The sequence below is a fragment of the Fusarium phalaenopsidis genome, assembly GCF_050370095.1.
Source record: "Fusarium phalaenopsidis strain FUZ10S chromosome Unknown contig_32302, whole genome shotgun sequence".
NCBI lineage: Eukaryota > Fungi > Ascomycota > Sordariomycetes > Hypocreales > Nectriaceae > Fusarium > Fusarium phalaenopsidis.
In genome coordinates this window covers 2,678,922-2,694,331 of record NW_028145405.1, presented here as the reverse complement: position 1 = coordinate 2,694,331, position 15,410 = coordinate 2,678,922, and the positions used below count along the sequence as shown (strand labels likewise).

At 55.1% G+C, this 15,410-nt stretch overlaps 6 protein-coding genes across 6 annotated transcripts; 3 read left to right on the top strand and 3 right to left on the bottom strand.

The window, feature by feature from the left end:
- Positions 1–77: 77 nt before the first annotated feature.
- Positions 78–1,052, top strand: LRP88_08200 (60S ribosomal protein eL6; the record flags this gene model as incomplete). The annotated part of the gene is made up of 3 exons (XM_083244709.1): positions 78–191; positions 504–839; positions 900–1,052. The coding sequence occupies 3 exons, from the start codon at positions 78–80 to the stop codon at positions 1,050–1,052; spliced, it is 603 nt and encodes a 200-aa protein (XP_083099203.1).
- Positions 1,053–1,625: 573 nt separating this feature from the next.
- LRP88_08199 (dipeptidyl-peptidase III) lies at positions 1,626–3,896 on the bottom strand (the record flags this gene model as incomplete). The annotated part of the gene is made up of 3 exons (XM_083244708.1): positions 1,626–1,894; positions 1,947–3,676; positions 3,772–3,896. 3 exons carry the CDS (start codon positions 3,894–3,896, stop codon positions 1,626–1,628), a joined length of 2,124 nt encoding a protein of 707 aa, XP_083099202.1.
- Positions 3,897–8,812: 4,916 nt separating this feature from the next.
- LRP88_08198 (gluconokinase) lies at positions 8,813–9,621 on the top strand (the record flags this gene model as incomplete). Its single annotated transcript, XM_083244707.1, has 2 exons — positions 8,813–9,082; positions 9,178–9,621. The coding sequence occupies 2 exons, from the start codon at positions 8,813–8,815 to the stop codon at positions 9,619–9,621; spliced, it is 714 nt and encodes a 237-aa protein (XP_083099201.1).
- A 1,710-nt stretch (positions 9,622–11,331) lies between these two features.
- LRP88_08197 (2-oxoacid dehydrogenases acyltransferase-domain-containing protein) lies at positions 11,332–12,770 on the bottom strand (the record flags this gene model as incomplete). The annotated part of the gene is made up of 2 exons (XM_083244706.1): positions 11,332–12,606; positions 12,657–12,770. 2 exons carry the CDS (start codon positions 12,768–12,770, stop codon positions 11,332–11,334), a joined length of 1,389 nt encoding a protein of 462 aa, XP_083099200.1.
- Positions 12,771–13,198: 428 nt separating this feature from the next.
- Positions 13,199–14,299, top strand: LRP88_08196 (ATP10 protein-domain-containing protein; the record flags this gene model as incomplete). The annotated part of the gene is made up of 2 exons (XM_083244705.1): positions 13,199–13,560; positions 13,621–14,299. 2 exons carry the CDS (start codon positions 13,199–13,201, stop codon positions 14,297–14,299), a joined length of 1,041 nt encoding a protein of 346 aa, XP_083099199.1.
- Positions 14,300–14,426: 127 nt separating this feature from the next.
- Positions 14,427–15,213, bottom strand: LRP88_08195 (vesicle transport V-SNARE protein; the record flags this gene model as incomplete). The annotated part of the gene is made up of 3 exons (XM_083244704.1): positions 14,427–14,930; positions 14,980–15,093; positions 15,145–15,213. The coding sequence occupies 3 exons, from the start codon at positions 15,211–15,213 to the stop codon at positions 14,427–14,429; spliced, it is 687 nt and encodes a 228-aa protein (XP_083099198.1).
- Positions 15,214–15,410: the final 197 nt, after the last annotated feature.

The following is a 15,410-nucleotide window of genomic DNA, read 5'->3' as shown; positions in this document are numbered from 1 at the left end:
CATTTCGGGCGCATCAACACCAAGTGTCTTCCTTTCCTTCACCACCCAACCCAAGTCACCCAGCCAGGAGAGTCACCATGTCGGCGAAGCCCACATCCAAGACGTTCGGGAAGACGACCCGGGAGGTTCCCGCTCCCTCGGAGAAGGCGAAGAAGTGGTACCCCGCTGACGACGATGCCGAGAACAAGAAGGTGAGTTTCTTCTGGCGGTGATGATGATGATGGCTCTTTGCGAGCAGCTGCACATTTTCCTTGGGGAGGCGCGTGGATTGGGGGTTTTGGGAAGGCGGGTTGAGATCAGCTCGACCGTTGACAATTTTGTCATGCCGGCGCAGAACGACCACAGAGAAGCGACAGGGCTTGAAATATTTCATATCCCACGATATCGAACACACACACAATCAGCAACCCACGACCACACACCGATTGGCGACAAGCACACATTTCATAGCAGCCTCAAAACAGCAACCTTCAGCATCAGTCGCTAACAGGTGCAAATCACAGGTCCGCAAGGCCGTCCGATCGTGGACTCCTCGCAAGTCCCTCCAGCCCGGCACTGTCCTCATCCTCCTCGCTGGCCGCTTCCGTGGCAAGCGTGTCATCCTCCTGAAGTCCCTCGACCAGGGTGTCCTCCTCGTCACCGGCCCCTTCAAGATCAACGGTGTCCCCCTGCGACGAGTCAACTCCCGATACGTCATCGCCACCTCCTACAAGGTCGACATCTCCGGCCTCGACGAGAAGAAGATTGAGGAGATCTCCCAACCCAAGTACTTCACCGCCGAGAAGGCCAAGGAGAAGGCTGGTGAGGAGGCCTTCTTCAAGCAGGGAGAGAAGCCCCAGGTATGACGGACTTGCAACCCAAAGGAAAGATGACATCAAAAACTGACACACGGGCTACAGAAGAAGGAGATCAACAGCAGCCGCGCCGCCGACCAGAAGGCTATCGACAAGGCTCTGATTGCCAACATCAAGAAGGTGGATCTGCTGGCCTCCTACCTCGCCAGCTCCTTCAGCTTGCGGAAGGGTGACAAGCCCCACGAGATGGCCTGGTAAATGCGTCCATCTTGTGCCGGGGCGGCGGGAGTACCGGGGTTGCGACACACGACGGGTTCTAGTAGAACGGGAAGGGTCTCCGAAATGGGCTGGTTTGGCCAATTGCATTTGGAAGTCGACGGCATCGGTCACATCTTGGCGTCTGTAATCAGGTTTTACAGTCAAAAAACAAACGAGCATACAAAAAATCTAGAGGCTTCCGGTGAGAGGCCAATGATGATGAATCCCACTTTGGATTTCCCGTCTACCGGGTGAAAAGGAACGAAAAAAAATGCAACTCCGCTGCTTCTGTCTGATCTGAGCCAAGATTGAACATTTATCTGTCGTTGGTGGGATTTGGAGTTCAAGTTTCAAATTGTGTGCGTGGTGCGCCCTGGACCTTCTGGAGTGTCTATCAATTCTGCAACCAAGGGTGGACTTCTGGCTGTGGCCTGGCTGTCGACACAGCATGTTTTGTTCTTGCTTCTTCTATTCTACAGATTCTAGCCTCTACACGATCATGACTTGTTAATGTTCTCATATCTGTACACCATTATGATTTGCTCTTCATGTGCTCTCCTTGTTTATCCACATTTACAGGTCACGGTCCGCCCAACTCTCAATCATGCCCACAAGCGACGCATCGTAGTGCTTGATCGAAACCTTTCCAGACGCCTCGTCCAACGAGGTGTTGGCCTGAACAAAGACCTTACGAGGCTGCTTGTTCTTAAGAACAGTGTCGCGAACCTTCTTGCCCCAGAATTCGGGGTCGACAGTCGTCATGTGGACGTAAAAGTCGGTACCGGTCTTGACATCAGCAGTAGACTTGTAGATGTGGAGCTTCTGGAGGTACTTCGCAACAGCTAAAAGAAACATATTAGCTTAACGTTCAGGGTAGGGTAAGCGGGAACTCACCATCTCGGCCGGCCGTGAGAATCTTGGAGCGGTCCAGCTTGATAGTCAAATCCGAAAGATCGTCCTCCTTGTAGTCGAGCTTGCAGAAATCGTCCTCAGCCTCAAGGAAGCACTTGAGGATGGAGAAGCGAGCTTGGCTGTGAGCCTGTCCCCATTTCTGGCTCTTGGGATCCCACATCTCGAGAGAGGCAAGTCCAGCCCGAGCCATGGAGAGGTATGAAGCATAAAGCACATCACCGGCCTCGCCGTTGATGTCCTCAGAGCCATCTCCAAAGCCAAAGATCTTGAGGACAGGGAACTCGCAACTCAGGTGCATGGCGACAAGCTCAGCTCGGCACTCCTCGTATGACGCAGCAATGCTACCAAAGACGGAACCCCAGGTCTGACCAGGCTTGTACCATGTCGTGATGGGCTTGTTGGTGACGGGACTAACAGGGGGGTTCTCCTTATCAAAGTTGAAGTTACCAGGAGATGTCTCCTGCAGGAGCTTACCACAGCCGTGACCAGTCAGTTCGTGAAGGCCAACCTGGACCTCAAAGGAAGCGTCACGCTGCTTCTTGTAGACCTCAAGGTCCTCGTCGCGGATGAAAGGAATCTTCTCATCGGGAGCCTTTGCACTCATGACGTTTCCGAGAGAAACGTTCTTGAAACCTTCAGTCTGTCGGATGTCATCGTAATTGGGAATGTTGATGCCAGCAGGGATACCGGAGCCAGCAAAAGTCAGGACCTCAAGAGAGGTGAAGTCAGGGGACAGGAACTTGTCCTTCTCGAACTCGCTACCCCAGGGCAACAGAGGGATGAGTTGGGGGGCCTTGGATACAAGCTCGCCAAAGGCGCGAGTTCGCTCAAGGTTAACGATGGAGGCAAACCCTTCCCACTCGCCACGGATACCAGCAGGGTCTCTGTACGTCTCGATGAAACCGATGTTGGACTCGACCATGGGGCCCTTGTCCTTGATCCAGAACCGCTGGCTGTCCTTGAACTCCTTCAGAGAGCCAGACTCGAAGGACTTGTTGTAGGCAATATGCATGTTCTTCTGGGTATCGTTCTCGGCGTTCTCTGCAGCTCCACTGATGAATGTGGCAATGCTCTTCATCTCGGCGGAATAGTCGCCGTAGACAAGTTTGATACTCTTGCCCTTCAGAGGCCCGTCCTCGATGGCGAACTCAGTCTCCTTGCCAATATCACCGCCCTCGGCAGGGATGTCCTTGGCGGCCGAGGCAATGAGAATCTCAAAGTTGCCATCCTGGAGCTTTCGGAGTCGGTTGTTCTCGGGCAGGAGACCCTTGGCCTCCATCCAGTCCGAGACGGCCTTGATCTCGGCCTTGGTGATGTGAGGAGAGTCGGGATAGTAGGTTGTCATGTGGCCATCATCGGGGTAGCCAAAGTGCATAATAGCGGGGTTGTCAGCGCTGAAGATGCCACCCTTTGTGGCCTCATAGAACTTGGAAGCTTCGGGAGAGGTGGCAGCCAGAGCAGCAACGGTCTTCTCGCTGCAGCGGGGGATAAACTTGGCGTCGCCAAAGCTCTTGTAGTTGCCATTGTTGCCGAGGAACATGGCAGCGTACTCGAGGAAGCGAGTGACCTCATCCTCCTCGACACCGGCCTGCTTGGCCAAGGCGTTCCAGTCGCCCTTGGCAGACTTGTGAAGAGCCAGAATCAGATCGTAGATGGGCTCAGACTCGGGAGAGATCTGGCGCAGGACGATCCTAGTGCCAGCAAAGGCGGCCCTGGGGGGCGGTTAGCACGGAGGTGCCCACGCGATAGCTTGCGGTCAACTCGGGCAGGTTGAGTTTGGAGCTACCGCGGGCCAGAGACGACTTACTTGCTGATAAAGTGAGCATAGCGCTTCTGCTGGTCAGTCAGAGGCTCGAAGTGCTTCTCAATCTCAAGCCTGACGACCGAGGGAGGCTGGTCAGCGAGGTAGTGGGCCAGCTCGTGCGAGTTCATGACGACGGCAGAGGCTGAAAAGGCTCGAAGGGTCTGACGTCCAAAGGAAGCTGTAACGTGAGGGAGGGGTCGTCGTATAGCGGCGATGGAAGGCTTCGATGCTGCGGATCTCAGAGAGGGCAATGGCAGTCTTCGAAGAATGAAAGACGGTGAGATGAAGTTGGGAGAAGGCATGCCGCTTGTGCTCACGTCACGTCGGCCAATCGATCCTTTGTATCTGGGCACAAACGCAACGCAGCTGCCAAACGTGTCCAGGCAAAACGCGGGGATCTTTGCGTGAGGCGGCAGCCAGTTGCCAACCAGGGCTAGCACCGACTGTAGCCATGCGTGCCTTCCCCACCATGACTCCTACTTAGGGCATCATGGACGGACGCCTGCACTGGTTGCGAGCTTCAACAAGACAACAATACCCAATCAATTCAAAAGGCTGGGATGTACCCGATAGGTTGTTTGAATAGTCTTCAGCCTTGTGCAACTTGGGAGTTGAAGGTTGAAAAGATTGGATCAAAATCACTTGCATTAGGTGGCAGTCGCAGTCACATTCACATCCTGTGCGTCAACCCACATGCGTCACGCGGAATGTAGCATTCCAGAATTTCGAGGATAGAAATAATTCCCGGGTAGTGCCATAATTGCACGTGAAGCCTTGTTTTGCCTGATCATGACTCTCTGGATGCCAAGATAATGGGTATCATGACATGGCCCTAGTGGTGTAGTCTGAAGGGGTATATCCGTCGGGTACGACCTAATCAAGTAGCCCTTGAATACAGGCATATCGTTCTTCTTACATTATTCCATGATTGAAATCTCCCATGTGCTATTGTAAATTCTTGTTCGATAGTACCTATTCTTTTCTGCTCACGTAGTGATAGTTAGATCGAGGTTAAGGTACTGTCACAGACGTCTCGCTGACCGTGGTAGTGATACAGGAGAAGGATCAGTCTCGGACTGTTGGACATATTACAGTAAAACTAGACTAAGACCTAATAACCGCTACATATTGCCTAATTGTTATATTTATTATCGGTATCGTATAGCTTACAAAGATCCTCTCCCTATCCTGAGTCGAGGCGACAGAGAACAGCAAGTCGCAGCTCGCGCGAATAGTCTTGGAAGCAGATAACAAACAAGTTCACAACCAATCAATGCGAGAATCTTGAGCATCCGCCATGCCTGCCCAAGTCCAAGTGCCCAATTTCGCGAGCTTCATGCCGGAGAGCCAAAAGAGCGGTTGAGTTATCTGGCGCTCATCGACCCCCACGGCAACGACATAAGCCAAGTTCAAACTGCGAGCCGAACCGAGAATGTTCCCGATCTCTTTCCCGAGAGACCTTACCTTGAGATGACCCCACTGGCCAGTCCAGAGTCTTGCATGATGCTCTGGGCTGTGCCGTACTCCGCAGCATACACGGCGGTTTCGGACGAGATGAGATGCATACGGTATCATGTCATGGATGACCAAATGTCGGCCAAGAGGTCTCGGGCACTCAGCACAGCGGATGCTACCCTTGGAGGTCACATTACCCACGAGTCCTCGTAAAATTTGACTGGTTGACGCAGCGCAATTTGGAGACGCAGCTTCACCGCGTTGCCATGTGGGACATGCCAGGGACGGGTGTAGACGGAGAGACGGTCCGAGGCTCCATCGCCAGGGTTCGAGAAGGGTTGACAAAGCAGGTTTTGAGAGGTCGGCAGTCGAGTGAGGACTATACAGTAGTCGTCAAGTAACAAATGAAAGTAACGCCGTGGGACGGGTAGAAGAGGACTATATGGTAGTGGTTGCCAAACAACACATGGAGAGATGCAACAGAATCGGAGACAGATTCAAGCGGTGTGGCGTTGATGAAACTCGAGATTCGGAGACCAGGGCTCCTTCCTTCTGCACGCAAGCAAGCAAGCAAGCAAGCACTAGCAAGATCAACGGCGCCGACCCGGTGTCGCCCACCGAGCCAGCGCTTCGGAATCTAGACATCCACCCGGGCGGGACGGCCTAGGGGGCGTGGTGAGAGGGTGGGAGGGCGACAGGCGGTTGTGGTTGGCCAGGTAGAGGTGGTGATTCCGGCCGGGGAAGCAAAATAGCTCCCCCTATTGAGCCGAGTCAAGCTGAGCCGAGTAAGCCTAGAAAGGGCCATGCCAAAGCGTACATGCCAGCAAGTTGTGCGTTGAAGGATGTGAAGTTGAATTCTGTGGTTGTGGTTGTGATTAGTCACTCTGTGACAGGTATTCTCACAGAGTAATTCTCCAATTGAATTTTGATATCTGTATCTGTCAACTACAAAAGCATCACGGTGAGCATCGTGTCCATGTTAATAATCAAGTTTATAATCATGGATTGTTCCTTTGATGAAGTCGGTTGGAATCTTCTGGCTGGGTGAGGCTTCCAGTAGCTTGTGGGGCAGCGCCAGGTCCACCACCACCTGACCTGCTCAAGTCTGCGACCCCCACGCGCCAGCTCCACACTCCACGCTACCGCTTTTTCTCCCCTTGTGCCTCTTTTCTTTTCTTGGTTGGGTTGGGGGTGGAAGACAATGTGTCTGAGGAGACACCCTCTGCCTTGACGGAGCTCCTCCCTCACGGCAAACGGATCCTCAACCGCGGGTGCATGGTTGAATCAGAGCAGACTCGAGGGTCCTTCGAGCTGAGTCTTCTGCGGGGAAGACGACGCCTGCCCGCCCTCACGCGCCCTCCCCATGCAGATGCAAGCTTGTAAGACAAGCATGCAATAATCTGATCAGCCTTGTGTTGGCCGCTGCAACTAAGTTACTGTGCTCCTGCTCCTGCTGCCGTTGCCGCGGCTCTCACCCTCATTCGAGCATCCTCTCGTCCAAATCATGACTGCCGCCTGAGACGACCTGATGGGCTGTGCCGGTGCCGCGCTGCGGAGGTACACTACCGACCGATCCTGTCTGCCCCAGTCTTTGACGACAAACATAGAAGTTTTACGGCGATGACCGCCCGGCGCCTCTTTCCAAAACGAGACGAGAGGGCGCTTTGCCGTCGTGACCTGATCCCAGCATGAGCAATGACCGACTTTGCTCGTGCAGTGCCGGGCCAGATGCCGCAGCCATCTAGCTTCAAGCTGGTCCAGGTCCATGAGCCATTGAGGAAAATGGGATGAGACAGGCAAGGGGGGATAAACCTGGGGCAGCATCCCAACGCCTTTGGGTCAAGAGACGGGAGGGATCTCGTTGACTCGAGTCGGGAGATTCGACCCAGCCCCTTGGGCGCGGTGGCGATCATCAGCCATGGTTCAGGTGGTGTTTTGGTCAAGTTTGGTCATGAAATCCGGGGTTCGGTTCGTTCGGACTAGCAAACCTGTTGTGCGTGGGCATTGCGTACAGGATGAGCTCATCCGTCCTGCCCGTAGAGTCGGGCCGGATGCGTATTGGATCTGCGGATGTGAGAATCTGGTCGGCAGACAGGGAGGATTGTCATTCTCCTTTGCCTGCTGTACCGACCGACCGCTCTGCTGCTGGCAACCCGGGTTGGACATTCTCCAAGGGGGGTCATTGGGAGAGGGCATGGGGGCCATTGTTGGGGATGTCGGTGTTTGGGGAATGATTGGAGCTCGTTACACCAATTGACGTTGCGTGGTCGGCCAGAGCGGGCACCAGGGCTGCTGCTGAGTGTGACGGCTGACAGACACAGGAATTGCAAAAAGGCGGGAATTGGGTGGTCGACAAGGAAAAGCAACCTCCACTGCATGGATTCTTTTCCGGGGGAGTCACTCAGCCTCCCATCCAATCCGATGCATTCGCAGGTCGCCTTGCTACGTTTGCCCCTACCGTCTCTGCCCAGACTCGGTCTCTGGATGGACGACGTCTGCATGCAGCATGATGCGCGCCTCGAGGCTGAGGTGTTGTCCGCCCAAAGCCGCCTCGCAATTGTTTGAGGAGTCTTGTCCTGTGTGAGAGGATGATGAATGATTGTGTCTTGACGGTGACATCGAACTGCCGCCAAGCACGGGAGCAAAAAGATGACCTCGTGACCCAGCACACGCACACAATACGAAAGAGTGGCACGACAAGATGAGGTAGGTTTCGAGGCTCTGCTGGCATTTTCGAGTTGCACAAGTGAGTAATAACTAAGCAATTTCTCTAGCAGGGCTCGAAACACCAACTGACCACGGACATAGACTCATCATGGTGACAAATTTGTCCAATCCCGTCCAGGTTTTGTCGGTCTAGCAATCCGTCCGTGACGGGCCCTGGCATTCTTCTCCACGTTCCCACGCACCAAGGTCTCAACTCCACACTCACTGCTTCACCACGGTGCTTCCAGGAGATGGCGGGTGCCAGAGTGGACTCGTAAAGGGGAAAAATGCCCGTCCTCCCTATTTCTCTCAACCTCCATTGCCAGGCTTCCAGTGCCCACACGCCTCCCCTCTGCTTGCCCACGCCCCCGGAGGGCAGGCGGAGGCTCCTGTACCCGGCCCACTGGGGCCTAACCATTACACACTCCCCCCCCACGTCACTTGGACAATGGAACTGGCAAAGACTGCCAGGCCCAGACGGGCTGTACGAACCAAGTCGTCGTGCCTGTCACGGCCTTCTCCCCGTCTTGTTGAGCCTGAATTGTCATTTTTCCCGTCGTCAACCTTATATAGATCCGTCGTCTGCCTCCCCCTGACCCCCCGGATTCTTGTCCAACCTACCTACAGTACTTCACCGGGCTCTTTGTGTCTCTTTGACGTTTGTGTTTGTCCCTTTTTACATCACTCAAAACCTTACATTGCCTTGCATCAATCGCTTTGTTAGGACTAGGCAGACATTGACCTACTGCATCTGTCATCTCGACTTCAGCCTTTCCTGTACCATTATGCAATAGGCGTTTAAGAGAAGGAAACATCTGTTACTTCAGCACCGATCTTCACTTTCCACCTCACGAATCATATTGCTCTCGACAACTATTCCACCATGCTTTCCTACGATTCCACTCCTCTGCCCATCAAGGCGTCCAAGTCGCCAACTTCCATCGCCTTGCCACCATCTCTCCAAGCGACCCCCACCAATTCCTCACCAATGACGGCAGCACCCCCATCGCTCAACTCCGTTGCCGTCAACGGTCACAACACCAACGAACAGCAGCACATCTGGCTAGTTACGGGCCCTGCTGGATGTGGAAAGACGACAGTTGCTGAATATTTGGCCAACACTCTGGGCATGCCCTATGTTGAGGGTGACTCGGTATGTACTAGACCCTTTTTTTTTCCCATCCCGCGGGGGTTTTTTACCCCCACGATTTACGGCGTCACAACGTCACCACTAACACGGCCCTCCAGTATCACCCCCCTGCCAACATCGAAAAGATGCGAAACGGCATCCCTCTGACGGATGCTGATCGTTGGGACTGGCTCACTGCTCTCCGAGAAGAGTCAATCCACCGCCTCAATGCCGGATCCAGCGGCGTCGTTCTCACCTGCTCAGCCCTCAAGCGAAAGTATCGAGATGTGATCCGGGTGGCGGGATACTACGATCATCGAATTCTCATTCACTTTGTCTTCCTCGACGCTGCCGAAGAGGTCCTTCTCGCCCGCGTGCAAAAGCGACAAAATCATTACATGGGCGCCAACATGGTCCATAGCCAGTTCGACATCCTCGAGCGGCCCTCGAGTGACGAGAAGGACGTCATCACCATCGATGTCAGCAAAACCCTCGAGGAGGTGCAGCAGGAAGCCCTGGCCAATGTGTTGGAGACCATGACCAAGGCCGACAACAGCTCATAGCCGTGATGCGGTCTTTCATCATATCATATTACACCTTACACATGGTGGTACACAGGCCCACAGGCACTCACAAACGCAGTGTCGTTGCAGCCAACACCATCCGAAAAGAGTTTTCGAGCCGGGAGTCACAGCGTTACGGACATTGAATCATTAATAACGGAGTATTTTTCAAAAGGGATTTTCATGGCGTTAAGAAATCAGGCGCGCGCGTCGTCGCTGCTGCCGGTGCTCCGCCCATTCGGACAGCTCTCCGATGCGGTGAAGCCAGCCGCGGCCTCTGACTAGGCGGCGGCCTTGATCCTTGGTTGCAGCCCCCGCAGACCGTCCAAGTTGGAGCCGACCAATTGTACATAGCCAGTCTCGGGCGGGGTGCGGGGTGAGGGCTGCTTGCTTGCATGCATGGATTGGCGAAAGAGGGACGGGCATGGGAAAGGGATGAGGACATCCTTGGTTTGTGTGTGTGTGTGTGTTGTATGTCTGGGCGTTGTACTAGGCATGCGAGGGAGACGCCGCGCGCGGGATGGCACGGGGAGGCAAAAGCTGGGGTTGACGCTCTTGCGTCTGGGGTTTGTCGCATCGCATCCATGGCTGAGACTGTGATACGATGGATGACCTCAAGGCAAGAGACACGAGCATGCTCGTGGTCGTCATTGTTTGTTCGGCACATGGCCAGACACCCCCAGTCCAGCCCAGGGGTCACCGCCCCATCCCCATCTCGGCATGGGTTCCCTTGTCTCCCCCATGCCCATGTCAGGTAATTAGCCTCGAGCAAAACCCATCAGTCTCTTGTGAGACGTGGGTGGAATGCAAAGAAAATTTTTGACACGAAACTGCCTCCATCGGTTCCCACCATGGCACGACGCCTGACCAGTGCGCTCCGAGGTATTACGGATCAATGACCAGAAGATGCCCTAACTACTGTAGCTAGGGACTGTACGCGGTAGATGGCCTCACGGACTAGTTTGATGCAAGGGCCTTCTCTCCGATGGATGGATGTCATGCCCCCATCTGCGACTTCGTGTCATTCGATGCAGGGTAATACATCATACCTAGGCAATCCATTGGGCAACCATGTGTTAAAAGCAAACAGTTCGGGGTCGGGCTGCACACGACAAACAAAGTCAATGGGTTTGTAGGTATTGGTCCGGCTTCTGCTAGCACACTGTCTATGTCATACATGCTACCTACCAGCTTTGACAGCTCATGGCTTCCTCTGCCCATCCACATCGCCAAACTAGGGACCGAGCACTCGTCGACATGTGAGCGGCCACGTCTCGCTGACCAAGCTGGCATGATCATAACTGCTCATCTCACAGCCTGCCTCAGAGCCAAGGCGATCCTCGAGTGACAGCTCCTCGAGGCGGGGTGCATGAACGTATCCGGCGACTTACATGGGCGAGACGCACGGCGAGGTCATGGGGACAGAGATCAGCAGGGCTCGTCGCGAATCCGGGCAACAGCCATGTTCTTGCGGAATCAATAATTTCTGCATTATGCGTTTTCTAGCATCTCAGCAGAAGACAAAAGTTCGGTTGTCTATGCCTATTGTGTAAGTGCGAGCAGATAGGAACATCGGCTATTTCCAGAAGAGGATGGACGAACCGTCTGCGTCAGCATTGGATGTATCACAGCCTGATTCCCTATCCTTTCAGTCTATCTCGTTTACATTGTTTTTGATAATCTGCTTGCTAGTTACACCAACGCTCTCTATTACTTGAGGTGCATCACCATAATGTCCGGCTCCTGCACTATCTGTCGCACAACCTCAGCTGCCCGGGCCATGGTGGCACCGTCAATGACACGGTGGTCAGCACTCCAGCTAAAGTTGGTGATCTGCTTCTTGACGAGCTGGTCCTCTTCGTCGAACGCGGGCACCGTCCGCATCCGCCCGATGCCCAGGATCGCCACCTCGCGCTCCACGATGACGGGGCTGACGTAGGTGCCGCCGATGTTACCAATGTTGGAAACGGTGATGGTGCCGCCCTGGAAGTCAGCCGGCGACAGCTTGCCCTGGGCCGCGAGGCTCTGCAGCCGTGACAGCTCTGCCGCGATGGACAGGATGTTGAGCGAGCCCACGTCCTTGATCACGGGCACCACCAGGCCTCCCGGCGTGTCCATGGCGATGCCGATGTTGTGCTGCGACCGGTGCACCAGGCACGGCTTGTTGGTTTTGGCGTCCACGTCCACCCTGGCGTTGAGCATTGGGTACTGATACAGCGCCAGGGACACGGCCTTGATGATGAAGGGGAGGTAGGAGAGCTTGGAGGGCTGTCCATCTACCGTGGCGCCGTGGGCAATTACACGGTTGAGACGCTTGCGCAGCTCCACCAGGTTTGAGAAGTCGACTTCGTCCGCGTAGAGGAAGTGCGGGATAGTCAGGGACCGTGTCATGGTCTTGAACATCTGCATCTGGGTGTTGGACAGTGGCACAACCGTTTCCGTCTGCACCGAAGTATCCCGTGGTGCAGATGATGGCGCACTTGGGGCAGTGGCCTTGGCATCCCTCTCCTTGACGAATCGGTAAATATCCTCCTTGAGGACTCTACCATCTCTACCGGTGCCATCAATATCCATGATGTCGACCTTGAACTCCTTGGAGAGGTGTCGCACAGCCGGTGTTGCCAGGCTTGCGCACTTGCCCTTCTCCTTTACTGGTGCCTTAGCAGGTGCTGGAGATGTCTTTTGTGTTTGCTCGGGCTTGGACTCTGAGGCGGAGGACGGTGGAGGAGGAGGGACATCCTCCTTCTCGGGTTGTTGGCTGACCACGGCATCGACATCCTCAGGCTTGGCCTCGCCCTCGATATCAATGTCAACAAACGGCTTGCCGACCTTGGCCATCTCGCCCGTCTCGTAGTAGAGCTTCTTGACGACGCCCGAGAAGCGGCTTGTGATTTCCACAGAGGCCTTGTCGCTCTGAACCTCGCATAGCGGGGAGAATTCCTCGACCCGAGCGCCCGGTTCCACGAACCACTGGATGACTTCACACTCGACGATGCCTGGTGCGTGTTAGTCGTGCGCTTCCCGGGGTGCATCACCAGGCGGATAGTGTAGACGATTGACTTGCCTTCGCCAATGTCGGCCAGGAGCACAGGCTTCACAGCCATTAACCTCCTCGACTCGCTGAACCATCTGGGAGGACAGGCGTTCATGGGTGCCCGTGACGCCATGGCCATCTGGCCCACGCCTCTGGCGACATGCCATTGCTTTCGCAGCACTCGAGATCCACGCTGAAGAAACATGATTAACTTGCAATTGCACCTGCGAGAAGAAGAATCAAGGAGAGGACATGTCAGAATTTCAATCTCCCAGGAAGAGGAGAAGGCAGGCAATGGCAATGGAAGGCATTGTCTAAGCCGAAGGCTGGCTTCGGTCGGCTCATGACCGTGGATAACCGCAGTCCGGGGGAATGACGGCAGTCTTGAAACTAAAGCCCGATCTGACCGAGTCCTCGGCTCTCTCTTCCCCACAGCCCGGCCGTGCTCCTCCAAATCTTATCTTGGTGTGGGGACATCCTTGATTGAGAGCGAAATTTCCACACGCTGAAGAGCCGCAATCATCAACCACTCACGCCTCGACCATGGCGTCACGACGATTCGACCTGGCCCTTTCAGGCCTCGCCCGTCGGCCATTGACATGTCTCTTCTGTCAGGCCCGTCGCTCGTTCACGTCCTCCGCCGTGCGGGCGGCGACCACCGAAAAGCCCGGGTCCGGTGCCTCCATGGACCCTCAGGCAAATATCGCCGGTACCCCGATCGAAGCTCCGCGAAGCTACGGCAAGCGGCAGCAGGGTGTCTTCACACCGAAGCCCCTCCCCCGGCCGATTGGCATGCCCCTCCCGCCCAAGGCTGGTGAGAATACCGGCATTGACCACCGATCAATGCGTCAGCGCCGTGAGGATTTTGTCAACTACGACAAGCACTTGCAAAGGCGAAAGGAGCTGTAAGAACAACTGCTGGAGCGCTCGAATCGACATTTTTTTTCTTATACATAATTCTGCAGGACGGCAAAGATATCAAGACCCTATTTCCGAGACTGGGGAAACCTGCAATACCACGAAGGCAAGTCCTTCATTGCACCCCCGCGACTCTTCAAGGCCGAGCTCTCCCTCTTCTTCCCCAACTTTTACGGCGAGACCCTCCTCAAGACGGACAAGAACCCGCGCGACACCACCCCTCTCCTCTCGGGCAAGGCGAGCATCGTATCCATCTTTAGCAGCCGCTGGGCCGAGCAGCAGGCCCAGTCCTTCACCTCCAAGGAAGCGAACCCAGCACTACACGACACATTAGCGCAACACCCCGACATCACGCAGATGGTTCACATCAACTACGAAGACAATGCGGGCAAGGCATGGCTGGTGAAGTTCTTTATGGGATCGCTGCGGAGGCAATTCCCCGAGAAGGACTGGGACAAGTACTTCCTGGTGCGACGAGGCATCACCGACGACATTCGCGAGTCAATCGGACTGCTCAACAGTAAAGTCGGCTACATTTTTTTGGTCGACCAATACTGCCGCGTCCGATGGGCAGGCAGTGGAACGGCTCATCCCGTCGAGCAGGAGGGATTGGCCAAAGGTCTCTCACGGTTGGTTGACGAGATCAAGAGGGAGGCCACGATGCCAGCCACGGCAAAGGAGCAACATCCGGGCAAACAACATTTAGAGGTTCCCAAGCCGTTGTAATTAGACGCCTTCCCATTGCGGAAGAGCATTGTAACTTAGACACCCATGACCCCACCATGTTGTACAATACAAAACACGCTGATACCCCTGAACGCCTGTCCCATATGCAAGCTGCCCCAATCCCGTTTTACGAGAGGAAGAAGAACAGAATGAAGCAAAAAGCGATGAAGCCCCCCATGATGATGCCGTCCCTTCTCTTCTTTGCCGATATCCTCGTGATCAGCGTGTTGATCCCTGGCACCTGGCTCGCGGCGTGGGTGATTCTCCGGTTGATGCTGGCCAGGGTCTCGCGCTGCAGGTTGAAACTGTCGTTAACGGCGTACGCCTGGCTAAGAACACTGTCGGCCATGTTGTGGCTGTTATCAATGCGGTTGCGCTCCTCGAGCATGTAGTCGGCCTCGGCGGCCTCAGGGTTGTTTTGGCGGTATTCATTAATGTCGGAGCGGACGTTGGTCAGGAGGTTGGCGCGGTCGCGGGCTTGCTGGAGGGTCGATCGCAGCCGCGTGAGGTCCCGCTTATGGCCCGAGAGCTTCTCGCGGAGGAGGGAGAGGTTGTTTTGTTTAAGGGCAGACGAGGTGAGGGCGGCTTCGGAGTCGAGGAGGCGAGCGAGTTGGTCGATGACAGTTTCGCGCTGGGGACGGGGTTAACACGGTTGACGGAGCTGGGCCGAGGGCACATACCTTCTGAAGCAGCTCCTCAAGCTTCTTCTCAGTAGTGCGCTCTTCATCTGTGGGCTTTGGGGGGATGTTGGTAGCCGCCGAGAACTGGGAATACGTGTGGAAGAGGTTCTCTGTCTGGTGACGACGTCAGCGTATGCCCTCGGCGCATGATGCCACTCTGCGAACCTGAGTTTCTAATGTTCGGGCCTGCTGCCTTAGTTGGGCCCAGCCCGCATTACCTGACGGCGCAGACATTATGTGTGAGGATTAAAAGGGTAGTTGCGACAAGAATACGTGTGTGATGGACTCTTACAAGCTTGATCGACCATCCAGCTCCTCGACCAAACTCCCTGACGACAACCGACCGACACCTGGTCCAAGGAAGCGGCAGAATTATTCACCGCCTGCGCTAGCGCCGTTTTGAGGTCACGAGAATCAGCACGTGAGGAGCA